We start from the raw sequence: 26,052 nt of genomic DNA, 5'->3' as shown, positions 1-26,052 counted from the left end.
TAGAGAAAGAGGAAGGGGGAGAGAGAGAGAGAGAAAGACATTGATGTGGGAGAGAAACATCAATTGGCTGCCTCCTGCACGCCCCCTACTGAGGATGGAGCCTGCAACCCGGGCCTGTGCCCTGACCGGGAATGGAACTGGGACCTCTCAGTCCGCGGGAGGAGCTCAGTCCACTGAGCCGCACCGGCCGGGCAGATTTTTTTAAAAACAGTCTTGCCTACATTCTGTTCACAGGTTGTCAGAATGTTAGGTGGCAGGATGTTTGGTCGGAAGCACTGGCCTTGGTAACGTCAGGTACAGAGGGGATGATGCTCGACTTGACTTTTACAAGACCAGTGCTCTAACCCCTGAACCATGGAGCCACGACTTGACTTTTGTTATTTAATGTTTCACATGCAGAATCGGGCAGTGGTCTCAAACCAGCTCAGAAAGATGTCACAGCAGGCGGGAAGGGCTCCTTCCCTCCACTGGGTCTCTGCGTGTTCCCAGAGTTACGGCCACGTCCATGACCTTTGCTTCTCTCGTCTCCTCTGCAGATGGATGGTTTCTAGCCTGCTCCCCAACCCCACCTCGGCTGAGTGCTGGGTGGCCCTTCTACATGATCATATGACTCTTGATATGGACGCAGTCCTGTCAGACTTTGTTCGGTCCACGGGGGCAGAGCCTGGTCTGGCCAGAGACCTGCTGGAAGGTAAGCCTCCTGCTCGTCCCCACACTCCCTCTTAGGAGTAACTACCTGCCAACCCAGTGACAAAAGATAAGATTTCCGTTACCTGACAATGGCGGTACTTGGACTCTTTAAAATGTAAGAGAAGGTGTTAGTGATGAAGCTATTTTTGTTATTAGGAAATGAAAGATTGAAGAATTGCTAGTAGAGAGAAATAGAATTGATTTTTTAAAATATGTTTTATTGATATTTTAGAGAGAGAGAGAAAAACATTGATGTGAGAAACATTGATCAGCTGCCTCCTGCACAGCCCCTACTGGGGATCGAGCCCACAACCCAGGCGTGTGCCTTGACCGGGAATGGAACTGGGACCTCTCAGTCCCTGGGATGACGCTCAGTCCACTGAGCCGCAGCGGCCGGGCTAGAATTGATTTTTGTGTGTTGCCGTTGTATCTGGCCATCTCGCTGAAAACCATTTGTTATATGGGGTGTGTATACATTTGCACCCTCATGACTGTGTGTGTGTGTGTGTGTGTGTGTATTTCTTGGGATTTTTTACATAGACAATCATGTTGTCTCTGAATATGGAGAGTTTTATCTCTCCCTTTTCAATGTATATGCCCTTTACTTCTCTTGACTTGTTGCATTAGCTAGGGCTTTCTTTATTTTATTTTATTTTTTATTTTTTTGCATTTATCTTTAGATAGAGTGGGAGGGAGAGGGGAGAGAGAGAAACATCAATGTGAGAGAGACACATCAACTGGTTGCCACCCACACAAACTGCAACCAAGGTACGTGCCCTTAGCGGGAACCGAACCCAGGACTCTCTGGTCCGTGGGCCGACACTCTAACCGCTGAGCCAAACCGGCCAGGGCGCTAGGGCTTCCTTTAAAAGGTTGGATAGAGAGAATGTTGAAGGAAAACAGCCTCATTCATGACCTGAGGGGAAAACTACTCAGTCTTTCACCATCACCATCATGTAGAATGTTAACTGTAGCTTTTTGTAGATGCTCTTCATCAGGTGGAGGACATTTCTTTCTGTTCCTGGTTTGATGAGACTTTTATCATAAACACATATGAACTTTGTGAAATGCATTTTCTAAATCAATTGATATAATCAAGTAGGGTTTTCTTCTGTAAGCTGCTAATATGAAAATTGCATTGATTGCTTTCTGACAGTAAGCCAGCCTTCACCTATTATTATTTAACTTTCTCCTCCTCTCATTCTGGACCGAGATGCTATTGTCCTACAGGTTCCTACAGCCTATTCATTTTCTTCTTCAGTCCTTTTCTGTCTGTTGTTCAGGTGGGATCATTTCTATTGCTCTGTTTATAAAGGTACTAACTCCTTCCTCTGTCATCTATATTCTGTTATTGAGCTCATCCAGAGAGTTTTTTATTTTGCCTCTTAAAGTTTTTCATTTCTGACATTTCCATATGACTCTTTACATATATATGTGTGTGTGTATATATATCTTCTGTTTCTTTGCTGAGACTTTCTATATTTGCATGTTCTCTCTTACTTGTAAAATATTGACAGTAACTGCTTCACAGTCTTCATCAGATAATTCCAGTATTAATTTCACCCCAGCATTGCTAGGAAACTTTATTTCTCTTGTGTTTCTGTGTGCTGAGTGAATTTGGGTTACATCCTAAACATTTTGAGTATGATGTTTCGAGACTGGCTGTTGTTTAAATCTTACGGCAAATGTCGTGATTTTTGTTTTAGAAGGGAATTGCCCCAGTAGGCCCAGGCCACAGGTTCCGGGGTTCCCAGGGCTTCTGCAGTTTGTGGTTCCCAGGCCGAGTCTGAGAAATGCTCTTGGGGTCTTCTCAGGGGTGCGCCACCTAGTGGCCAGTCGGCCCCACATGAAATCTGCGCAGGGTCAGGTCCTTGCAGGAGCAGCCCAGGGGTTCACAAAAACTCCAAGGGTTGATGCCCCAGTCCCCTGCCTCATCATAATCCCCTCAGCAGGCCTGGTCCCTGGGACTCCCCCTTGTCAGACCTCCAGCAAGCACACTGTGGCTTTGTTAAAAAACAAACAAACAAACAAACACAGCGGGGCTCACCTCTGGGGACCATGGCTCCTCTGTGGAAGGGAAAGTTCCCCGCCTCTCAGATTGCATTTGCTGCCTCCTGTTCTGCCACCACAGAATGGCGTGAGGACTGGCACACTAGAGACCGGAAAAATATTTAAAAGATAAAAAGTAGATAAGGTGATTCCACATTCTCTACGAACCTCAGAGACCCCTTTCCTACGTCCTGAGCCCGAGCTGGACGGCTTCTCCGGGAGCTCATGCCCGCCCCTGGGTTCGGGGCTGCACTGAGTTCATGTCAGGGAGACTGGGAGACACAGTGACAAGCTCCCCACCAGCTCTGCGGCACTTTGATTTGTGGTCTTCCTCCCGAATCTGCCCTCTCTCACTCACTTTTCTGAGCCCCCCTCCGCTCCCTGCAACCTGCCAGGTACCACACTCCCTGCAACCTGCCAGGTACCACGCTCCCTGCAACCTGCCAGGTACCACACTCCCTGCAACCTGCCAGGTACCACGCTCCCTGCAACCTGCCAGGTACCTCGGCTGCTCTCAGTAGGAGACGGGTAGGGGGTCCTCACTCTGTCTGACCTGGGGCTAAACCTGTCCTCTGCTTTTACAAGTGGGGAGACCATGCTTACATATGCACGGTGGGGTCTTGAGGTTGTCAAAGTTCCTTGAGTCGAGATTTTTCTAAAAGCCAGAGTTTCAGAGAATGAAATCTTTTCATGGTGATCTTTCTAAGGGTTAAAGATCACAGTGATGGCAGAGACTAGGTGAGAGGTACGTGGGCCCTCTCTGTACTGCTAAAGAGGGGCCTAGGTTGATGAGAGGCCAGCAGGAGAGAGACACACAGACAGCGGCCGTGAGCACGGATCTGCCTCCAGGGGAACAGGTGTGTCCTCACCTGGCGGCCCGCCACCTTCATGCCTGCCCTCGCACATTGGCACAGTGGTCCTTCTGAAGCAGGGTCCGGGTGGATGGCTCCATCTCCCCAAATCCTTCCATCTTCTGTTTCCTACAGAATCAGCTCCTCCACCTGGCCTGGAGCCCCTCAGCGTCTGGTCCTATTCCATCCCGTGGCCTCCCCTCCCCCTGCCTCCCTTCCCGATTCTCTTGTTCTTTGTTTGGGGAGGGGTCTCATGTACACATTGGTGATGGTCACTCCCTCCCAAGACACGGTGCTGTCCTGTCCGTCCCTGTGCATCTTTCTCGCTCTCAAAAGAAAAAAAAAATCAATAAAAACATATCTACAGGTGAGGATTTAAAAATAAAATAAAAGGGCACCATGCCTAACTGAACAAGATTCCATGTGGGATGCCTAGTCCCTTCCATTAGCCGTGGACCCTCAGTCAGGAGTCAGAGCCGACAGCGGTCTCCAGGTGATGCGAAGGCCTCACTGCCGCGCTGGGCTGGTCCCTGGGCTGCGGGCCGCTGGCCCCGCCCCCACTGCCGCACTGAGCGGTCCCGACCCCGCCCCCACTGCCGCACTGAGCCGGTCCGGCCCCGCCCCCACTGCCGCACTGAGCAGTCCCGCCCCCACTGCCGCACTGAGCGGGTCCGGCCCCGCCCCCACTGCCGCACTGAGAGGGTCCGGCCCCGCCCCCACTGCCGCACTGAGAGGGTCCGGCCCCGCCCCCACTGCCGCACTGAGCGGGTCCGGCCCCGCCCCCACTGCCGCACTGAGCCGGTCCAGCCCCGCCCCCACTGCCGCACTGAGCAGTCCCGCCCCCACTGCCGCACTGAGCCGGTCCGGCCCAGCCCCCACTGCCGCACTGAGCGGGTCCGGCCCCGCCCCCACTGCCGCACTGAGCGGGTCCGGCCCCTCCCCCCATTGCCGCACTGAGCTGTGGGAAGACCATTCCTCCACCGTTCACGAGAAACTCTTCTTTGCACAGTTCTTTTCTGCAGCGCGACCACCATTCGCGCCCTGGAGTCTTCATCTCTGCTCATGTCTCGTCCACAGGCAAAAACTGGGACCTGAGCGCCGCTCTGAGCGACTATGAACAGCTCCGACAGGTGCCCACAGCCAACTTGCCGCATGTGTTCAACGAGGGCAGGTTCCCCAAGCAGCCGGAGCGAGAGCCACCCCAGCCCGGGCACAAGGTGGAGCGGCCCTGCCTGCAGAGACAGGACGACATTGCCCAAGGTACCGGCCGAGGGACCCAGCCCAGGCACTGGACCCTGGGCCACGCGCCACGGTTTACAGGGCGCTGGGGGGTGCACGGAATGCCAGGTCATCACCTCCCTGCTGCGGGCAAGTCAGGCTCCTCCCGCTGAGCTGAAATGTCCCCAGAGAGGCAGGAGACGCAGGCCCAGGGCATGGTAGACCAGCAGTCCTCCCAGAGTCCTGGCTTTCCCAGGCCAGACGTCTTGGGGTCCTTCCGTTCTTGCTCAAGCCGAACAGTCTCCAAGCCTATTCAACACTGGGGTTCATCGTCCTGTGTGCTCTGCGGGCTCCGTCCTTCTTCCAAAGTAAGATCTGCTCATGGTAACAAAGGACGCGGTGCAAAGATTTACAAAGAGAACGGTTTTCTTCTCCCAACCCACCGGAGCTCTAACCAGCGACTGCATCCGTGTCTGCCTCCGTCTGTGCCGAGGGCAAAGGCGCCAATCAGACGTGCACGCTACTGGGCAGATTGCTCTTTTCATTGACCAGTACATCGGGAGCCTATTCTCCGAAGAGTTCACTCTGCCACGTGCAATCATTTTTAAACCACACCTTTTCCTTTCTTGGGTTTTGCTGCTGTTGTTTGTTTTTGACATGACGGCAACACTAAAATAAACTTTCTGGCCTGGCCACTATGGCTCAGTGGATTGAGCAATGTCCCACAGACAGACAGGTCCCGGTTTGATTCCGGTCCGGTTTGATTCCGGTCGGGCACATACCCAGGTTGTGGGCTCGATCCCCAGTAGGGGGCGTGCAGGAGGCAGCTAATCAATGTTTCTCTCTCACATCAATGTTTCTATCTCTCTCTCCCTTCCTGTCTCTCTAAAAAAATCAGTAAGAAAATAAAAATAATAGCCCTGTCCTGTTTGGCCCAGCAGTTAGAGCATCAGCTCGTGGACCAAAGAGTCCCAGGTTCGATTCCAGCCTCGGTTGCAGTTCATTCCCCACCCCGGTTGGGGTTGTGCGGATGGCAACCAATCGATGTGTCACTCTCACATCAATGTTTCTCTCCCTCTCTCTCTCCCTCTCTCCTGCTCTATCTGAAGATAAATGGAAAAATATCCTCGGGTGAGGATTAAATAATAATAATAATAAAATTAACTTTCTGCCTGTGTTCTTACATACTGGTGCTTTAGTTTCCATAAGGTAGCCTTCCCAATGTGGGTTTATGCTGCCAACACCGCCTCTTTAATGTAATAGCTACAGGCTCTTTCCCAAACAGTTCTGCTCGTAGTGTGGAGCTGGGTTTCCCTTCACTCCTGCAGGACTGGGTGTCCTCACGACAGACGAACGGACAAAGTGGAAACTACTGTGTGACCTTCACTCTCGTCTTGTCGTTTGCTTGTTGGTGCTTGGATTTCCCCTTCTGCTCCGTGCATGCTCACACACTTGGCCTAATGTCCTACAGAGCTACAGAGCTGTTAGCATTTTTCTTATCCATTGGTAGCATTCAAAGCCTCATTCTGTTGCGTACACAACATGATTCAGCCTATAAGTGGTTATATGTTTTATAAATATCTATGTCGCACTTTGCGTTTGCTTCATGGCTTTGTTCGCAGAATATCCTGCCACACAGAATGCTTGCGTGATTACACGTTCGTGATTCGTGGCTGCCTGCGTGGCCGTGCCTTCACGGCTGGGAGGCATCTGGTTCCCAGGAAACAAAATTACTGGCATACTTTCCCATGTTTGTTTGATAATTTTGTCTTTAGGTATTTTAACTGACTTGAAATATTTTATTTTATTTATTTTTAATTAATTAAATAATTTTGTGAAGGGCCGACTCTTCGCTGGTCAGATGCAGATATTTTTCTTTTAAAATTAATTTTAGAGAAAAGAAGGGAGGAGAAAGAGAAACATTGATGTGAGGGAGAAACATCAACCCAAATGCCCAAATGCCCCCCAAATGACCCCCAACTAGGGATCGAACCCACAACCTAGGTATGTGTCCTGACCTGGAATCAAACCCACCACCTTTTCATGTACAGCACAATGCTCTAATCAACTGAGCCACACCACCACGGCTGAACTTTTCATAAATAATAGCTCAGCATCTAGTTTTTCTTCTGGACGGAGAATGAGTTACTCCAGCATGTTTATTAATAAAGATTCCTTTCCCACTACACTAAAAGCCAACTTGGCCATCTGTTAAATTCCCAGATACATTTGGGCCCGTTTCCGGCCCCTGTCCGTCCATGTAGCTGCCTATGTTGCACTAACTGAAGGATAACTGAAGGGGTTTCATGCCGTGTTCCCTTCCCTTAGGCCAGTCCCTTTATCGCTGTTGTTTCCCAAAATGTTTTCACTATTTGTGGATATTTATTCTGCCATATAAACCTTAAAATAAGACTTCTCATTGGAATTAGATTAGATTTTTATTTTATTTCAGGAATAATCGGCACACTGTAATACTGTGTTCCTATCCAAGAACCCTGCACACACCTCTGCGCTTACCCGGAGACGTTAGGCATCAAGAAAAAACACTTTGTTTTTGTATATTTATCTTTTATCTAGTTGTTGCCTACATTTTCTTATTAATATTTGCCTTATTCTCTTATTAAGACTATTCTAATTTCTTGGGTTTTCTAATTCTATAATCACAGCGTCTGAAATAATTTAATGTTCTTCATATTTACACAGTGAATTCCATTGGTCTCCTGTTGCATTAGGTCCCCCGCCCTGGACTGTTGTGAATGAATGCTGAGTTTGTTTCCGTTTGCTCAGCCTTATCATTCCAGCTGCATTGGACTCTCTCCCCCTGCCCCACCCCTGCAGAGAAGCGTCTTTCCCGGGGCATCTCCCACGCCAGCTCCGCCATCGTGTCCCTGGCCCGGTCCCACGTGGCGAGTGAGTGCAGCAGCGAGCAGTTCCCCCTGGAGATGCCCATCTACACGTTCCAGCTGCCCGACCTGAGCGTGTACAGTGAGGACTTCCGGAGCTTCATCGAACGGGACCTGATTGAGCAGGCGACCATGGTGGCCTTGGAGCAGGCAGGTGAGTCCCGCAGATCCACAGGCTGAGGCTCAGGCAACCACTGGGGCCACTCACTTCCGTCAGAGAGCAAGAGACTGTGTGGTCAGACCCAGCGGTGCATCCTGGCTGACCCAGCGGTGCATCCTGGCTGTTCGGGGGGGGGGGGGGGGGCGAGGGAAAAAGCAGAAAGAGCAGGGAGGGGTGGGAGACCATGGCTGTGGGGCAGCCGTGGACGGGAAGGAGCTGATACTGAAGTGGTCTCTGTTCGAAGGGGTCCTGCTGGGTGGGATGGGGGCCTCGGCGAGAGGAGGGGAGCCAAGCGTGCCCCGAGAATGTTCCCTGAGCACGTGGGTAGAGGCAGGTGCGTGCGGAAATGCGAACCCCTCGACCAGGGGCAGGTTTGGGGGGGGGGCGATGGAGAGGCCAGAACTGGCTGGCAGAGTCCGGGGTCCTGGTGGCTCATAGTGGCCGATTAGCTGAGGTAAGAGTCTGGACTTTGGGAGAAGTCTGGTTGATGTGGGCTGTGAGGTGTGAGATGACATCCGGGGCAGGGGGAGCTCATCCCAGGGACCTCCCACCATGCCCCACACGCTCTGCGGTGCTGAGCACCAGGGCAGGAGGGGGTCTGGGGCATGGGGGACCAGAGCAAGCATCACAGTGCCTTGGTGGGGCGGGAGACATGCGGAGACACACGAGGCACAGCGATGCCCAGAGAAGGGGGGGGATCAGTGGCCTCAGGTGGGTGGGGTCTCCCCAAAAGGGCAGTGATGTTTAAAGGAATCACAGGGCCACCTTTAGGGCCAGAATTCACTCCCCTTGGTCTTAGAAAATGTTCACATTTTGTTTTCTTCCATCTAAGTTACATCTTGGTGGGTGATGAGCAGAAATGAAATCTGACTCTCAACCCGTGGTACCCATCTGCTGCGGAGCTCCCGCAGTCAGTCCCTTGTCACCGATGACTCAGAGGAGCCTCGGCAAGCGCAGAATAAGTGACTAAGGGCTCCTCCCCCGGAATCTCAGCAGCCCCCCTTGGCGGTGTCCATCTGTTCTTCTTCTTGGCGGGAGCTCACGTTTTCGTTTCTTTTTAAAATATTCACCGTACTGGTTCCCACGTCCTGCTCTGCGCGAGTGCAGAGGTTGGGTGCCAACGAGAACGACCGCTCTCTCCAAGCCAGGATGGAGACTTCAGAGGGGCCCCTACCCACAGCCCCCTCTCCTGGGTCCTCTGGAGACCACAGCCTGGCCCTGGACCGTGCTGGGCTCTCCAGAGGCTGGAAGGTGCTGGCACTCACCCTGTTGGCTCATCTTCCCAGGCGGGCGCCAGAAATGCTCTCAACCGGGTTCAGAGTCTTGACTTCTGGAAGCCACGTAAACAGACCACGAAGCCTTGCCCCCCACCCCCGCCGGGGTGAAGCTGTCATGGTCCCGTTACTTCCAGCTGTGACTGGATGTGTGTGCTGGACTGAGATGGGGAAAGTAACCCACCCCCTAAGAGACGGGATCCCAGAAAGGTGTAGGGAGGCTGCGCTGTTGGAGAGGCGTCAATCCGCACACTGGGAGAGGGTTTCTAGGGGCACGGGATCCTCGCAGATGACAGGTGCCCCCGACTGCGCGGTGCCTTCGCACTCCTGGGTTCCAGGCGGGGCACGGCACCCCGGAGGGGGCGGGGCTGGGGGCCCAGTGAGCCGGCGTCTCCCAGCGTGGCTTCCCCGCGCCCGTGTGACAGAGTCGGGAACGTGCTCCATGTCTGTGTGCCGCTCAGGAGCGCGCGGCCGGTCCTGGGCCCGGGTCCTGAAGTGAGCGTCCCTCACAGGTCGCCTGAACTGGTGGTCCACAGTGTGCTCGAGCTGCAAACGCCTTCTTCCTCTGGCCACGACGGGGGACGGGAACTGCCTTCTCCACGCTGCCTCGCTGGGTAAGCTCGGGGCATTGCAAAGGACGCACATGTGCTAAGGAGCCATGCCCATCGCTGTCCCCTGAGGGGCCCCCAGTGACCCCACCTCTTCTTGTCAAGCACCTGGCAGCCTTGGGGTGGGGCCAGGACGGACACAGAAAACACCTGAGGATCCCTGGCCGTGTTGCTCAGCAGTTAGAGCATCGGCCCACAGACCAATGAGCATGGGTTCGGTTCCAGGCAAGGGCACGTACCTTGGTTGCGGTTTGGTCCCCAGCCCTGGTTGGGGTCCTATGGGAGGTAATCAATTGATGTGTCCCTCTCATGTCAATGTTTCTTTCTGTCTCCTTCTCTCTCCCTCCCTCCCACTCTATCTGAAGATAAATAGAAAAACATCCTCGGGTGAGGATTAAAAAGAAAACACACGAGGAAAGACCTGTCGTGATAGGAGGAGGCCTGAGCGGAGTTGCCGGGAGGGGGATTAGAGATGGGGATCTAGAGAAATCAGAGGGCGCTTCCTGGAGGAGGTTGGCTTTCACTGAGACTTGAAGAACTTGAAAGAGTTCACTAGAGGACATTCCAGGCAGGGAGACCACATGGGTAAAGCGTAAAGGCAGAACTGACAGGGCCGAGCTCTGCTGGGCTCGAGCAGGAAGCTTGAGGAGCAGGGCATGAGGTTGGATAGGTGTGGGGCCACCGTCCTGGCTGCCGCTGATGCGCTTGGGCTGACAATCAGACAGACAGAACGACAGACATAGGTGCCGCGGGATAATCGGCACTGTCAGGATATGCAGCGGAGAGGTCAGCAACCTCCTCTATGGAAGATGTGAGCTTCCTGGTTGCCAAAAGCCATCCCAGCAGGTGCACAGACTCTCTGGAAGCTGTCAGCCCTGCAGGCCCAGCCTTACATGCATGAGGCCCACTCGGGGTGGACAGCCGGGCTGGCTTGTACCAGAGACGGGCGTCAGGGCCCGTCACTCATCGGTCCCGAAGTGCAGGGTCTCTCCAGGGACAGCGAGCAAGGGCAGGCCCCAGACCTCCCGTCTGACCTACTCAGCAAGAGGTGGGCTGAGATGATGTTGAGAAGACTTAGAGGGGACACACGAGGTCTGGAAGGGCCGTGGGGGGCTCAGAGGAGCGGGGCCCAAGATTCCACAGGCTTGAGAGGGGCGATGGGGAGACAGAAGCACCACCTTTCTGCCCTCTTTCAAAACTAACCCATTTCTCCCTATCTGCTGATATTGTGAAAGGTTCCATGGTCACCACGGTAAAAAAACAAAAACAAACAAACAAAAAAAACTCAAAAATCAATGCTCCCACCACCTGGCAATGGCCACTTTTAACGTGCTGGCATATGGTCTTCTAGTGTTTTTTCTGTTCTTCCAGTGAAATTATGCTCTCGCCGTGTCCCAGCCTTTCTGGAATTCAGCCTTTTCCCTTAGAGTTTTACTGCACCCCACTCCATCGCAGTGTGTTGACACTGCCCTGTTACGGGACATACTTCTTGTCTGGATGGAATCTGGGGAAAGCATGTGAGAGGGAGATCTCCCACGCGTCCACCAGAGCCTCCTTGCAAAGTCCTTCAGAAACTGTAGCGTGCAGAGAAACCGGCCCCCTCAGCATCAGGGGCCACATGCCGCTGTGGTTTTATCTGATAACAGGTGTCTTCCCTGTGAGCGTGGTGGGCCTCCTTGGGTGGGGACAGGTGGGGGGGTTTGCTCCAGCAGCTGGAGAGCCGGGGTCATGACTGAGCCTGGGGCTCATGGTCAAGGGTTCTTTTTTCTCCTTTTGGACTCAAATAGCTACACCCCACAGGAGTGGCCGTGCGACACTCCGTTGCAATGCTCGCTGAACCTGCTGACCATCCTGACACTGAGCTGGGGTTGGGCACGCGGAGAAATAAATGACGACTGTCCTGGAGTCAGGCTGTGGGCAAACATTTATGGGACAACGAGAATCCTCTCCACAAGAGACACCCAAACAGGGACCTGAGACTGGACACGGGGGATGTGCCCTGCCTGAGGAGTCCCGGGAGGTGGCTGCAGACAGGTCAGATCCACTGGGCCTGTTTATGAAAGGATCACAGGCAGCCACTTCCCGCCCCCCAGTTCTGTAGGAAAAGACAAAAGTCCCGCTTGATGGAAAGCCCACAGCAGCCCCTGGTTATTGGGTATCTTTGCAGTAAAGGACACAGCCAGGTTGAACCTTTAGAGATACCGGTCAGTGCAGTTCACTCCTCTTTTGAAGGCTCTCCAGAGGTTCCCACTCACTTTAAAAGCCCACCTTTCCACTGCCCGCCTCGTCCCCTCGACCCCAGCTCCAGCCGCCTTCCCCCTGCTGATTCTCCAGTGCACCATATGCTTCCCCTTGGGGCAGTCCCTCATCTTTCCTTGGGGTGGCGACTCAGCTCCCTCCTTCACCCACTTGAATCTTTGCTCTGATGTCTTCATTCATGCCCATGACCCATACCAGCCACCACTCTGTCCTCTTAGCTGCTTCCTCTCTCCTGTTACATCTCATCCGACAGCTGCCCCACCTCCCTCAACATGTGCTTGAAGATTTCAGGGATGGAATCTCTCCTGGCCACTGCCATGGGGATTCCCAGCACCTAGAATGGTGCCCCGCCCCTACTGTGAAGTAACTGTGGAATCAATTAAGTGGAATTGATAGGATTAAGTTAAATGAATGAATGAATGTATGAATAAATTAATGAGTGGACAAGTGAATGACTGGATGGATGGATGGATGGATGGATGAGTGGCTAGATGGATGGATAGATGGATGAGTGGATGGATGGATGAGTGGATGGATGGATGATGGATGGATGGATGAGTGAATGGATGGATGGATGGATGGATGGATGAGTGGATGGATGGATGGATGGATGGATGATGGATGGATGGATGGATGAGTGAATGGATGAATGGATGGATGGATGGATGAGTGGATGGATGGATGGATGGATGGATGATGGATGGATGGATGGATGAGTGGATGGATGGATGGATGGATGGATGATGGTGGATGGATGGATGGATGGATGGATGAGTGAATGGATGGATGGATGGGTGGATGAGTGGATGGATGGATGATGGATGGATGGATGGGCGATGGATGGATGGATGGATGGATGGATGGATGGATGAATAGATGGATGGGTGGGTGGATGGATGGATGGATGGATGAGTGGATGGATGAATGGATGGATGGATGAGTGGATGGATGGATGGATGGATGGATGGATGGGCGGATGGATGGATGGATGGATGGATGGATGGATGGATGGATGGGTGGATGGGCGGATGGATGAATAGATGGATGGGTGAATGGATGGATGGATGGATGGATGGATGGGTGGATGGGTAGATGGATGGATGGCCCCACTCTTTCTGTAGCCAGGGCTGCACCTATCATTGGTTGGGTTTTTGGACCATGTCTGAGCTGCTCTGAGCGTGCATGCTGAGTCGGCTGGTTTGTCTTCACCACCGCTCACAACCCAGCACAGGCTAGGAAGGGTGGGACAGACCTTCTCCCTGGGAAGCCGCTATCTCCTGGGCCCAGACTGTTGTCCACTCTGCTTCTCAGGAGGCTGAGATGCATAGTCGCTTGCTATTGTTTCACTAAGGAGGTGACATGCTCCTTTATTAACTTGCTTGTGTGGACAGGAAACATCAGGCAAAGAGCAGAGGGGGTTGCCGGCTCATCACAGGAACTGAACAGTGACTGATGCGTTACCTCCATGCATGCAGACACAGAGGCCTGCCCATTACGTTGTGGTGGCTTGCGTCCCCTCCAGGCTTGTCCCCCACTCACTCCTGCCTCTGCTTCCCGCTGCAGGAATGTGGGGTTTCCATGACCGAGACCTGGTCCTGCGGAAAGCTCTCTACACCATGATGAGGACCGGGGCTGAGAGGGAAGCCCTGAAGCGCAGGTGGAGGTGGCAACAGACCCAGCAGAACAAGGAGGTTGGTAACCGCAGGTGCCCAGACCAGGACCCGCCCCTCCCCCCCCCCCAGGTGCAGCCACAGGCTGCCTCAGAGTCCAGAGCTCAGCCCCAAGGCCAAGTTCTCTGTGAGGTCAGGCAGAAGTGGCTTGTGGGCCGAGTAAGGCCTCCCCATTCAAACCCACCGAGGATGAGGCTGGGCCCTGCTCACAGTGAGCACACGCCCACTCATACTGCCTTCTTATGAAGACCCACCATTGCCACGCTCGGGGTCACCCCCATCAGGTCCTGCGGGTGGCAGCTTGAAGGCGGGTACAGCACAGGTGGCTGTGGCCCTGCCCACGGCCCCAGCCCTGGGGCTCAGAGTCTCCCGGGGCTCAGAGTCTGCCCACGTGAACATCAGCACGTTGCTCCCCCAGCGGGAGGATCTGCCTGCTGTCTGTTGGAAGTTGGCCCATTGTCCCTTTAGACTTTTTGATGGTTGGCCCAGGCCCCACGCATGTACATGTCACCCACCCAGGAATGACCCTTGCTGCTGGGTGAACCCCCAACAGCACTGAGAGATTGGGGGTTCTGAAAAATATTGTCTGTAGCAAATAGGGACAGTCGGTGGCCACTAACAGGGGTGCCCGGCCTGGGTCCTGGGGGGCTTGCACCGAGCCGGGAGGTCCAGTGTGGCTGCCCGGCTGACTGGCTCGGGAGGGTGAGGAGGCCACCCCCACCTCCTGACCCCACGTCCCCTGTGCCAGTCAGGGCTGGTGTACACGGAGGACGAGTGGGAGCGAGAGTGGACGGAGCTGCTCAAGCTGGCCTCCAGCGAGCCCCGCATGCACTTCAGCAAGACCGGCGGTTCAGGCGGGGGGTGAGTGCTGCCCCCACTTCTCCGAGATCGCCAAGGGGTGCCAGGGAGCATGGGGCACCCTGAGATCGGGGGACACAGAACTCCCGCCTCCAGGTGGTGGAGCCTCCTGGAGGGTGCAGGGGAAGTGGGACCTGTATGTGAGTGAGCTCAGTCCCGAGGCTGCACCCCTGTTCCCAGGGCCTCGTCACAGCACATTGCAGGGGGTGGCGGGGAGGGTGCTCAGGGCACGGCCAGCCTTTGGAGGTGGCACAGCGCTGGTCCTGCCCGTGCACCGCCCTTGCGCTCACCAGGCCGGGAAGCCTCCGCCTGCCACGTTTCAGGGTTTTCCCAGCTAAATCCCTAACTTCCGGCTTCAAGAAGTCGGAGTGGGAGCCAAAGGTCATTCAGGAGCCCGTGTCTCCCGGCCGGGCTCCGTGCACGTCCATGTCCCCCACAGAGGCCCTGCTGTTGTGCGCGTGTGGGCACGAGCTGCCTGCAGACTCAGCTGGACCGTCCCAGCGTGGAAACGGTGCAGCCAGACAGGCCACAGTGCCCTCAGTTCACATGTTCTTCTTTTTTTTTTTTGATCCTCACCTGAGGACATTTTTCTATTTTTTTGCTCAAATAGAGCGGGAGAGGGAGAGGGAGGAAGAGAGAGAGAGAAACATTGATGTAAGAGAGACACATGGAGTGGCTGCCACCCACACGACCCCAAATGGGGCCGGGGACAAACTGCAACCGAGGTACGTGCCCTTAGTGGGAACCGAACCTGGGTCTCTCTGGACCGCAGGCCGATGCTCTAACCGCTGAGCCAAACTGGCCAGGACAGTTCACACGTTCTGAAGCCCAGGGCCAAGGTGTCACCCCAGAGAGAGAAAGGCAGCCAAGCACAGGAGAGCGTGAACACTGACACTGAGGAGACCCCAGGAAGGACAGGAGGCCACACAGCCACTGCTTGGAGGGTGGCCGGGCCGCCTCTCGGGCCTTTGTTCAAAAGTAATTTGCGTCCTTGGCTGCGGACCCGTGTGCAGAGCTGTGTCCCCAAGTCACCCCACCTGTGTTCTCGAGCAGGGCCCCATCGGCTGCCTCTCACCCCACCTCTCCAGTCCTCACAGACCGCCCTCAGCTAATTCTGGGTACCCCTCCCTCAGAGTGTCCAGGAGAGAACCCAAGTGCCGCCTTGGCTGGCACCGCGGATGCCACCAAGGCCCCATCAAGCTGAGCGTGGCTCTGCCCTCTCGAGGGCTCCTCCCCTGCGGGGTGGCTGCGTGTTGAGGGACGTCCACGCGCACCCTCTGCTCACACGGTGGGGCCTGGATGCGAGCGGCTGTGGAGCCCGCTCACCCTGAGCCAGGGCGGGCTGGGGTGCACACTAGTCATTCTCCCCCCTGAGGACTGAAACCCAGGCAGACGCCTCTCTGCCCTCTTCCACGGGGTCATCCCTAGAAAACCACTCAGCCTGGGCCCCCTGCCCGGCAGACACACCGGGCACCTGCCCCTGACGGGCGAGGCTTTAGCCCAAGTGCTAGAAGCAAGGGGAAGCCTCTGTCCCTCCGCCCCTGCTGTGTCCTCCCTCACTGCCCCGGTCCCCGCCCCTGCTGCCAGGAAGACCCCCTCCCCCCAGACCACCCAGACCACCCAGCCCGGAGGGGCGGAGGGCTGGGCGTTTGTCATCAGTGGGGAGCACGGAGGAAGGGGGCCTCTGTGTGTGCTAGCCAGGGCCCAGGGAGGCCGATGGGAGGGCGGTGTCCTGTCTCAACACCCCTTCTCTCAGCAGCCCAGTGACAGCCCCTTGCTCTGCCCCCAGCATGGACAACTCCGAGGACCCCGTGTACGAGAGCCTGGAGGAGTTCCACGTGTTCGTGCTGGCCCACATCCTGCGCAGGCCCATCGTGGTCGTGGCAGACACGATGCTGCGGGACTCGGGCGGGGAAGGTACGCCGACCTGCGGTAGAGCAAACATGTTCCACTGGTGCCCCAGAAAGCAGACACTCCAGTGAAGAGCCGGCCGCCATGGGCGGAGCTCCCAGGAGGCCGGGAGCCCTCCTCGGTGTGGACAAGATCGGTCCTTTCTGCCATTTCTCCTCCCCGAGGTTGGGCTGGACGATGGCTCTGGGCCATTCATTCACCCTATGTCACCAGCAGGTGAAATCTGGCCCAGTGAGGGCAGGGACTGAAACCTGGGCACTCCTGGGCCCACCCGAGTCCCCAGACCGGCAGACAGCCCATACCCCTCCAGCAGTGCCGGCCTCATCCCAGGGCCCTCGGCCACTCTCGTCCCCTCCTGCCCCTCTTCAGGCCACCCTGTGTCCAAGAGAAAAGAGAAGACAGAAAACATGAAGTCAGCAGGCACGGCTGGGGCGGAAAGGACAGGAAAGGCTGCCTGCCCGCCCAGAGCTGCACTCTCGCTTCCACAGTCCCTTTGCACATGCCTCTCCCCCAGCCCTCCCAGGGTGGACACTGCCCTCTCCGCCTCACAGACAGGAAACGGGCCCTCCACTAAGGCCTTGGTGGGACCGGGGCCCACCTCTCCTGGGGGTAAGGGCGCAGGTGTCTGCAGCTCCACAGGCCTCACCCCTTTCTGTACCCACAGCCTTCGCACCCATCCCCTTCGGAGGGGTTTACCTGCCCTTGGAGGTGCCTCCCAACAGGTGCCACTGCTCACCTCTGGTTCTTGCCTACGATCAAGCGCACTTCTCCGCCCTGGTGTCCATGGAGCAGAGAGATCAGCAACGGGAACAAGGTATGCCCACCGCCACCTGAGACCCTGTTCAGGGCAGGGTGGGCACAGCAGGGCGTGGTGAGGGGACGGGAGTGTCCCGGCTGCCTCCCTGCGAGCAGGCGTGTCCCTCAGTACCTGGCCTTCCGGTCACTAAGACCCAGGCCGAGAGGCTTCCAGGACCCACTCGGTGGTCAGGCACCAGCACCTTCGGCGACTCTCGTCTGCTTGGCCGGGGCAGGGGAGCGGGCAGCCCCTGTTGAGTGTAGGAATTCCCAGGAGCCCACGGTGGGAGGTGAGGCCAAGGGGTGTGTGGGGCTCATCTCTGAGTGTGAAGTGCCACCAGCAGGCACGCGATGTGGGGTGGGGGCCCAACACTTCTCCCAGCGTCTCTGCCCCCCGCAGTGCTGGGCAGACCTCGCCCCTGGGCAGAGTGGACAGCCACGCCCCATAGCCCCAGGTGCACCACAGCAACTGCTTCAAACAGATTCTTGTTCTAGAACAGAAGTTTTCAGATTCTCCTGCTTTCTTTTTAATCCTCATGCAAGGATATTTTTCCATTTATCTTCAGAGAGAGTGGGAGGGAGAAGAGAGAGAGAAACATCCCTGTGACAGAGACATATCGATTGGTTGCCTCCTGCACGACCCTGACCAGGGCCAGGGCCTTGATCGGAATTGAACCCAAGACTCTGAGGTCCACAGGCCGACGCTCTAACTGCTGAGCCAAACCAGCCAGGGCCAGATTCTCCTGCTTTTAAGTGCCACAATGTTTGTTTCAAATGTCGTCCTTGGGTCCTTTTCCTGGACACTCTGGTTTGGCCATCTGATCAGGGGCCTGGAATTGGGACCTTTACTGGGGTTGCCACGTCCTCCTTGGCAACACGAGAGGGCAGCACTGAGTCAGTTTGATGGTAGTTGAATGGTGCTCGGTCTTAGAGTCTGTTTATTTGCCTTTTGTCCTTGCCGTGGGTCATGTGGGGTGACACCTGGCTCCTAGTCAGCACCTGGAGGGAGGGGTGAGAGGAAGAGGCAGGCCCTGGGCAGGAGTGGGCTTCCCGACCCCAAAGGCCTGAATCAGGCCCGCACCCCCAGCAAGGTCTGACTGCATGGGGAGGGGCAGGAGAGAGGCCCTGCGGCGTGCTCTGTGCTGGAGAGAGGCAGGGGGTAGGCCTGAGCCCAGACCTAGGACTTTCAGTCTCAGTCCACTTCCCTGTCTGTAAGGGGGTTACAGCGTCCCAGGGTGGTGGGACAGCAGGGTGAGAGCCCCCGGTCGAGGCCCCTGCGCAGTCCGACTGGAGTACGTGGAGGCGCGCCAGGTCTGTGCCCCGCACCCACAGGTGTCCACCCCCAGTGTTTGGACCGGCAGGCTCCCCGCAGCACCATCCCCACCCGTCAGACAGGCAAGGAGCCAGGAAGCCCGCTCCAGGCACAAAGCGGCTGGGCTGCTCCCAGTGGGGCCGGCAGGGGGAGGCTGTCTTCCCTCTTCATGCTCCTGGTCCCTGACCACAGGAGCTTTCTCGCTGGGCCCTGAGGCTGCTCGGAGCTCCTACCAGATCCCAGACAAACCTGCACACATGGGACTCTGCCCAGCCTTTCTCGGGGAGGGGGGGCAACATTCACCCAGCTTCGTGGCCACTCAGGAGTTTGTGATGAACCAGTCCCTCCCCCCTCTCCTCACCTACCTGTCACCTCCTCAAGGCTGGCCTCCCTCCCTCCACGCTGTTTGCCTGCAGGCGTTTACTGTGCTGGCCCGATGAAGTGCTCATCGGGACCTGACCCTGCTGGTCCAGCCCCAACAGCACCTGAGCCCCCTGCAGGCAGGGGCCCTGGGTCCAGGGGTCTCCCTGAGCTCTGTGGGCAGCTGCCACCAAGGGTCCCCTGCCCTGAGACAGACTTGAATGAAATCACAAATGAGATGGGCCGGCAGCCTGGGTCCTTCTCTGGGAAGGCCCCAGATGACCTTGACCTTCAAGGTGCCCTTGCTCAGTGTGCTGGGTCTACCTGGGTCTCTCCTCAGAAATAACAGAAGCGGTGATAGCCTTTTCCTGTCTGCCGACAGACCCAAACCCTTAGCCGTTTCCAGATGATGACGCCAACAACTCTTTAAATCCACCATAAATACAAAATCATTACTGTCAATAGTGCGCGTGCGTCTGTACTCGGGTGTACACTCCCGCTGGGGGATTTTCTTTTTTAGCCCGTTTTCTCCAGGAGAGAAAACAAACCATGGGCAAGTCACAACCAAACTATCTCCGTGAGATCGGAACACCATGTGCCCCGCAGAGCGGAATTAATTATAAACTGTGTGGGTCCCTGGAAAAGCCAGGGAGCCCGCGCTGGAGTCCTGTGATGGTAACGCTCGGCTGGCACAGATGTCATGGAGATCTCCCTTGGCTTTACTTAATCACGAAGACATCTGGTCTTGGAATTCCCTTTCCTGTTCCCCCTGGGGCTGTGAGGGGCTCCAGCCTCCTGGCGGCCGTGGGCCACCTGGCACCCGACTCGGTCTTCTGTTCCAGCTGTGATCCCACTCACGGACTCGGAGCACAAGCTACTGCCCCTGCACTTTGCGGTGGACCCCGGGAAGGACTGGGAATGGGGGAAAGACGACAACGACAACGCCCGCCTGGCCCAGTAAGCTCCTTCCCCGCACCCCCTCCCCCAGGCTCTCCAGGGCGAGGGGCTGGGCTGCCCCCGCTCCTCCCGGACAGCTGGCGCGCCTGCGGGCGGGCGGGCAGGGGCGGTTCACTCCGCGTCTTCTCTCGCCAGGCTGATCCTGTCGCTGGAAGCCAAACTGAACCTTCTGCACAGCTACATGAACGTGACGTGGATCCGGATCCCCTCTGAGACTCGGGTGAGCCTGGCGCTGGCCGGGATGTGACCTCCGCCGCTGGGCGCCTAGCAGGCCAGGTGCCTCCTCGCAAAGACCGGGTCCCAGGGTGGGGCTCACCTGCCCGGGCTGCACCAAGGACCTCAACCCCGGGTTCCAGCCCTGCATGCAGTCCCAGCCCCCATGGCACCTGCAGGACGAAGCCTCTGTTCCCTGTGCGTGTGCGCAGGAACACGTGCGTCTGTCTGTACATCGGCCCGCGTTCCGCTAGGGGATTTTTTTGCCTTGTTTTCTCCAGAAGGATAAACACGCCCACTCAGAAAACAAACCTTGGGCAAGTTACAGCACAAACTATCTCTGCGAGATCAGAACACCCAGTGCTGCGTGGAGCGGAATTAATTATAAACTGTGTGGGTCCTTGGAGAGCCAGGGAACCCGGCGCTGGAGACCAGCGCCCCTGCTCCAGATGCTAAGAGGAGGTCACTTTAAGTATCTGACTGATGTTTTGTCAGCTTAGTAGTGAATTCCCAGGGAAAGGGGTTTGTATTGTTTTAAAAAGCCTATAAAGAATTGGTCCTCCGCAGACATAAGTTTGCTCAGTCATAAGCAGGCTGATGTTAAAGGCAGCGGCAGGGCCAGGACATGCGGGCCCTGCTCAGCCACCTTCATGCTTCAGCCTTTACCTGTATTGACTCTTCACAGCAGGCAGGTACTGATGCCCCTTTTACTGACAGCACAAGTGACAGTTGATGGCAGTCAGCCCCGAGTCCAGCCTGCCCACCAGGTGTCCGCAGTATGCCCCTGGCTGCTCTGTTCGTCCTTCCCTAGCACCCAGGACAGGCTCCAAGGCAATGGTTCTAGATCTAGAATCAGGAGGCTCTTGGGCTGGAACACAGACAGGTTGTGCAGTGAGTGGGCCCCCTGCCAGACTTTGGGGACTCCAAGTGTCAGGTGCCCCCCACCCGACCCCACCCCCAGCAGACAAGCCACTGGTCAGGGACCTTCCAGCCCTCAGGCACTTGCGCCAGGGCTCCTCACTCACTTCGCTCCCAATGGGCATGGCTGTGCACAAAGCACACCTCCCTTCCCCAGCGAACCCCCCAAGCTTCTACCCTTCTCAGTCTGAGACCACTACTTCCAGACCCCAGACAGGATGGGAAGGAGGGAAGGAAGGGATTTCCGGGGGGGGGGGGGGGGGGAGCGGGGGTGGTTCCACCCGCCCTTGCTCTGGGTGACTTGGTTGCAGGAGGTTCACCCCTCTGTTGGACCTGCTTTGTGAGGGGGAGCAAAAATTAAGTGAGGAGCAATGGTCCTTCTCCCAGGCTCCTCCCCTGGAGGCCAGGAGAGCCCTGTCGGTGGTCAGGCAGGAGGCCAGTTCCTGCCACACGCGGCTGCTGGCGTGAGGTCTTCCCCTGAGATGTTGCCGCAGAATTCTCTCCTCGACCAGGAAGGAGCCTCTGGACGGCAGCAGTAGTGCTGCCCACCCTCTCATCTCCTGCCCCAGGTTCTCCGCCTACCCCAGGCGCTGGCCCCGGCCATGTGCCCATACAGCCTTGCCCTCCCGGCTGGCCCACGTGGGCCTCTTCTAGGGTCTTCGCAGAGATCCCTCCTCCCCCTTCCCACCTGCAGCCCTACCCCAGAGGCCCTTTCCTGGAAACAGAACATTTTCCTGTTGAGCCCATGTCCTATTTCAGAATCCTTGCCAACTTAGCACACCACTCTGCCAACCTGAGAAAGGAGCCCTAAAGTGATTGGGCATCGCTGAAGGGAGGGGATGTTTGTTCCAAGACCCAAAGAATGAGGTTCTGAGGGCAAGGTGTCTGTCCCCTGCCCGGAGCAAACAGGAGGAGGCGCCTTTGTAGGAGGGGCACCTAAGGTGCAGGTGAGGCATCTCACCCAAGGCCTCGGCCTCTACAAAGAGGCGGGCCTGGGGCCTGGGGCCTGGTCCCTGTGTTTCTGTGCAGGCAGCTGCCTCACCAGGGCTGCAAGGCCGGAGTCTGGGCAGACAGTCTGCCCTCAAGTGTGCAGGGACCCAGAGGCTCAAAGCCAGGGGCGCTTGCACCTTGCTCGAACTCTCCGGCTCTGGTTCCAGGCTACCAGCAACCTGAGTTCACCAAAGAGGCAACAGAGATGGGACAGTGACATCCGCGGGCCTCAACGTAGCAGCACAGGGCCGGGACAGGGTCTGGTTAGTGGTTCCCACGTGGGCACAGCGAATCTCTGACCCCCCTCCTGTCCCACCCTCCTCTGCCCCCACAGGCCCCTCTGGCGCAGCCGGAATCCCCAACGGCCTCCGCAGGGGAGGATGTGCAGTCCCTGGCCGACTCCCTGGACTCGGACCGCGACTCGGTGTGCAGCAATTCCAACAGCAATAATGGCAAGAACGGGAAGGACAAGGAGAAGCAGCGCAAGGAGAAGGACAAGACCCGCGCGGACTCCGTGGCCAACAAGCTGGGCAGCTTCAGCAAAACGCTGGGCATCAAGCTGAAGAAAAACATGGGCGGCCTGGGCGGCCTGGTGCACGGCAAGATGGGCCGCGCCAACTCCACCAACGGCAAGAACGGCGACGCGCCCGAGCGCGCCAAGGACAAGAAGGCCAAGTCGCGCAAGGGCAGCAAGGAGGAGTCCGGCGCGTCTGCGAGCACGTCGCCGTCGGAGAAGACCACGCCGTCGCCCACGGACAAGGCGGCGGGCACGTCGCCGGCGGACAAGGGCGGCGGGCCGCGCAGCGACTCCTGGAAGTACAGCACGGACGTGAAGCTGAGCCTCAACATCCTGCGCGCCGCCATGCAGGGCGAGCGCAAGTTCATCTTCGCCGGCCTGCTGCTCACCAGCCACCGGCACCAGTTCCACGAGGAGATGATCGGCTACTATCTGACCAGCGCGCAGGAGCGCTTCAGCGCCGAGCAGGAGCAGCGGCGCCGCGACGCCGCCGCCGCCGCCGCCGCCGCCACGGCCAAGAGGCCGCCGCGCAGGCCCGAGGCCGAGAGTGCGCCGGGTGCCGAGCGCGCCTCGCCAGGGCCGCCCGCGGGGCCGCCCACGCAGCTGGTGCTCAAGTTCAAGGAGCGCCCGAGCCCCGGGCCGGCGGCGGGCACGCGGGCGGCGCGGGCGGCGGGCGGCTCGGCCTCCCCGGGCCCCGGCGGCGGGGGCGCGCGGCGCGCGGGCACCAGCGGACCGGCCCCCGGGCGCAGCCCCCCGGCGCGCCAGAGCGTCATCCACATGCAGACGGCGGGCGTGCGGGACGAGGCGTGCGCTCCGACCGTGGGCGCGCTGCGGCCGTGCGCCACGTACCCGCAGCAGAACCGCTCGCTGTCGTCGCAGAGCTACAGCCCCGCGCGCGCCGCCGCCCTGCGCACCGTCAACACGGTGGAGTCGCTGGCGCGCGCCGTGCCCGGGGCCCTGGCGTGCGTGGCGGGGGCGGCCGGCGCGGCCGAGCCCAAGTCGCAGACCTACACCAACGGCTTCGGGGCCGCGCGCGACGGCCTGGAGTTCGCCGACGCGGACGTGCCCGCCACGCGCTCGAACGGTGAGTGTGGCCGCGGCGGGCCGGGCCCGGCGCAGCGGCGCTGCCAGCGCGAGAACTGCGCCTTCTACGGGCGCGCCGAGACCGAGCACTTCTGCTCGTACTGCTACCGGGAGGAGCTGCGGCGGCGGCGCGAGGCGCGCGGGGTGCGGCCCTGAGCGCGGCCGCCCGGAAAGGACTGCTTTCCATTCTGTCGGTGTCTTTTTTACGTGCCCTGGTCACCCGGAAGGCCGGCGACCCCTGTGTCAGTGCCGTGTGCGTGTTTGGTCAAACGTTCCTACTGGTGCCTGAACCTACACTGACGCCACTCAGGTAGTAGACGGATAGGAAACAAGTCATACTGTTGGCAGTGGGTGTGCTAGCTAGCATCTGCCTCGTTCCGTGGAAACTCATAGCCATTGCAAGAGTATTTTTGTTCCGAAATAAAGAAATTTGCAGCCTTTTGTTTTTAGAAGGGAGTGTTTTACATGCCTTTTTTTTTTTTTTTTTTTCCTAACCCAGCGACTGACCTCTTCCACGCAGCGGTCACTTGTGTGCGCTCTGTACTACCCAGGATTGAGGAGCAAAGGCCTGGGACTGCGGAGGGTCCCTCCGCTCTGGGCGCCACCTACTTCTTCTCCCGGGTCTCTGGAGGAGGGGAGGCACTTGGCCTCCGCTGAGGCTCTGATGGTCACTTTAGCCCTTTGGGAATATACTTGGCTCCATCTCATAAGCAAAACCTCCCCCAGCCCCCAGCTCGAGCGCCACTCACACTGCCATCCAGCCGCGGGCGTCAGTAGGATGGGCACCGGACAACCTACCTCTTGGGGCGAGGTGAGAAGTGACGATCGCCCCCTGGTGCCGGGCAGTTGAGGTGACAGGAGCTTCCCCAAAACACCTTGGGTCCAAAAAGCAAGGTTCTAAACTCACTACTTGGAGTTGCCCACATATGAGCGAAGATGCCAGCCTGCTCACATTTCTCCTTTGAAGACACGTCTGCAGCGGACCGCTACCAGAGGGCCCCTAGGGTCACTGGTGCCCAGGGAGAGAGGCGAGGAATTGACCTTTTATTCACTGTGCAAGTCCCACTAGGATGTTTGGAACCCGGCGGCGCCTCTCAGAAGGGAAGGAAGACCACCCATCCACCCGCATCTGTCTGGGTTCAGCCAGGCACAAGGGAGCCTCTCCTGTCAGAGTCCCCTCCACAGGCCAGGGCTCACCCTGCCTGGGGTTCCGTAACACATGGAGGGGGCAGCCCCATCCCTGAGCCGTCCCTTTTTGGTGCCTCCTACATTTCTTGAGGAAAAAACAAAATGTGTCCTTAGCTCCCTGTTCTGTGCAGCAATATGCAGCCTCTTCTTCCAAGATTACCTCCGGAGATCACCGTTCCTGGCCAAGGACCCCGAGGAGCCAGCCCCGCCTTGCTAAGGAGAGCTCTTGTCTCCGAGAACTACGGATACAAGGGGGAAATCCTCGCTAGCAAAAGAATACGTTATAACCTGTGAGAGCCTCTAATAACCCTAAAACAGGAGAAAGCACCCAGCTTTGCTGAGTACCCTCAGGAAGTGCAGGCAGCAGACCATCTATCTCTTCATTGGAGCCAGCTTCTCCTCCAGAAAGGATGCTTACCCCCGGGACATAAAGAGCAGCAAAAAAATTATATATATATATATATATGTATGTGTATATGTGTGTGTATATATATGTATATGTGTGTGTATATATGTACATGTGTGTATATATACATATATACACACACACATACATACACACATACACACATGGGGAGGGGACTTTTCTACTTGTTTGAAGAATTATAATAAACTGATTTGAGTATTTCCTGTGAGTAATTCTTTCTTGGTTTTTATTCCACAGCACGTGGAGTTTTCTATAATTTGTTCACGTTTTGCATAACTGGTTCCTGAAATTAAGCAAAAAATATTTGTGAAATCGAATTTTAAGAAAATTTTTGCAAGTGTTACTTTTCATGCCGAGCAGTACCTGCGACGTATGGTAATTACTAGTAATGTTCCACACACCCCTGATGTTGCTGGGGTTTCTTTTGTTACTCGGAACAAGAATTTAAAAAGGAGCCCTGGCCGGTTTGGCTCAGCGGTTAGAGCGTCTGCCTGCGGTCCGGAGAGACCCGGGTTCGGTTCCCGCTAAGGGCATGTACCTCGGTTGCAGTTTGTCCCCGGCCCTGGTTGGTCATGCAGGTGGCAGCCACTCGATGTGTCCCTTCACATCGATGTTTCTCTCTCTCTCTCTCTCTTCCTCTCTCTCCCTCCCGTTCTATCTGAACAAAAAATGGAAAAATGTCCTCGGGTGAGGATAAAAAAAAAAAAAAGAAAAAAGAATTTAAAAAGGAGTTGTTGTTTTTTTAAATCTCTCATCAAGCCCTGGCCAGTTTTGCTCCGTGGTTAGAGCATCGGCCGTGGGTGGAAGAGTCTTGGGTTCACTTCCGGTCAAGGGCACGTGC

The 26,052-nt window shown here is 56.9% G+C and overlaps 1 protein-coding gene across 2 annotated transcripts; it reads left to right on the top strand.

The window, feature by feature from the left end:
• Positions 1 to 540: 540 nt before the first annotated feature.
• OTUD7A (OTU deubiquitinase 7A) lies at positions 541 to 23,752 on the top strand. 2 transcript variants are annotated; one of them, XM_036277844.1, is made up of 11 exons: positions 541 to 691; positions 4,668 to 4,850; positions 7,647 to 7,865; positions 9,658 to 9,759; positions 13,576 to 13,703; positions 14,452 to 14,543; positions 16,330 to 16,457; positions 17,116 to 17,265; positions 19,761 to 19,875; positions 20,011 to 20,095; positions 22,331 to 23,752. In XM_036277844.1, the coding sequence occupies exons 1-11, from the start codon at positions 541 to 543 to the stop codon at positions 23,750 to 23,752; spliced, it is 2,775 nt and encodes a 924-aa protein (XP_036133737.1). The 2 variants fall into 2 exon arrangements, with proteins under 2 accessions (XP_036133737.1, XP_036133736.1); XM_036277843.1 differs by having other exon boundaries at positions 14,431 to 14,543.
• The last annotated feature ends 2,300 nt before the right edge of the window (positions 23,753 to 26,052 follow it).

The sequence above is a fragment of the Molossus molossus genome, unplaced genomic scaffold (genome assembly GCF_014108415.1).
Source record: "Molossus molossus isolate mMolMol1 unplaced genomic scaffold, mMolMol1.p scaffold_m16_p_24, whole genome shotgun sequence".
NCBI lineage: Eukaryota > Metazoa > Chordata > Mammalia > Chiroptera > Molossidae > Molossus > Molossus molossus.
The sequence above is the reverse complement of the archived record's forward strand: the minus strand, read 5'-3'. Positions and strand labels throughout refer to the sequence as shown.

Excerpts from the sequence above, each read along its gene's own strand:
- OTUD7A (XM_036277843.1), top strand. The coding sequence starts at position 541 with ATGGTTTCTAGCCTGCTCCCCAACCCCACCTCGGCTGAGTGCTGGGTG. Across the intron at positions 7,866-9,657 it reads GGTGGCCTTGGAGCAGGCAG|GTCGCCTGAACTGGTGGTCC; the intron begins GTGAGTCCCGCA and ends CGTCCCTCACAG. Across the intron at positions 17,266-19,760 it reads AGATCAGCAACGGGAACAAG|CTGTGATCCCACTCACGGAC; the intron begins GTATGCCCACCG and ends CTTCTGTTCCAG.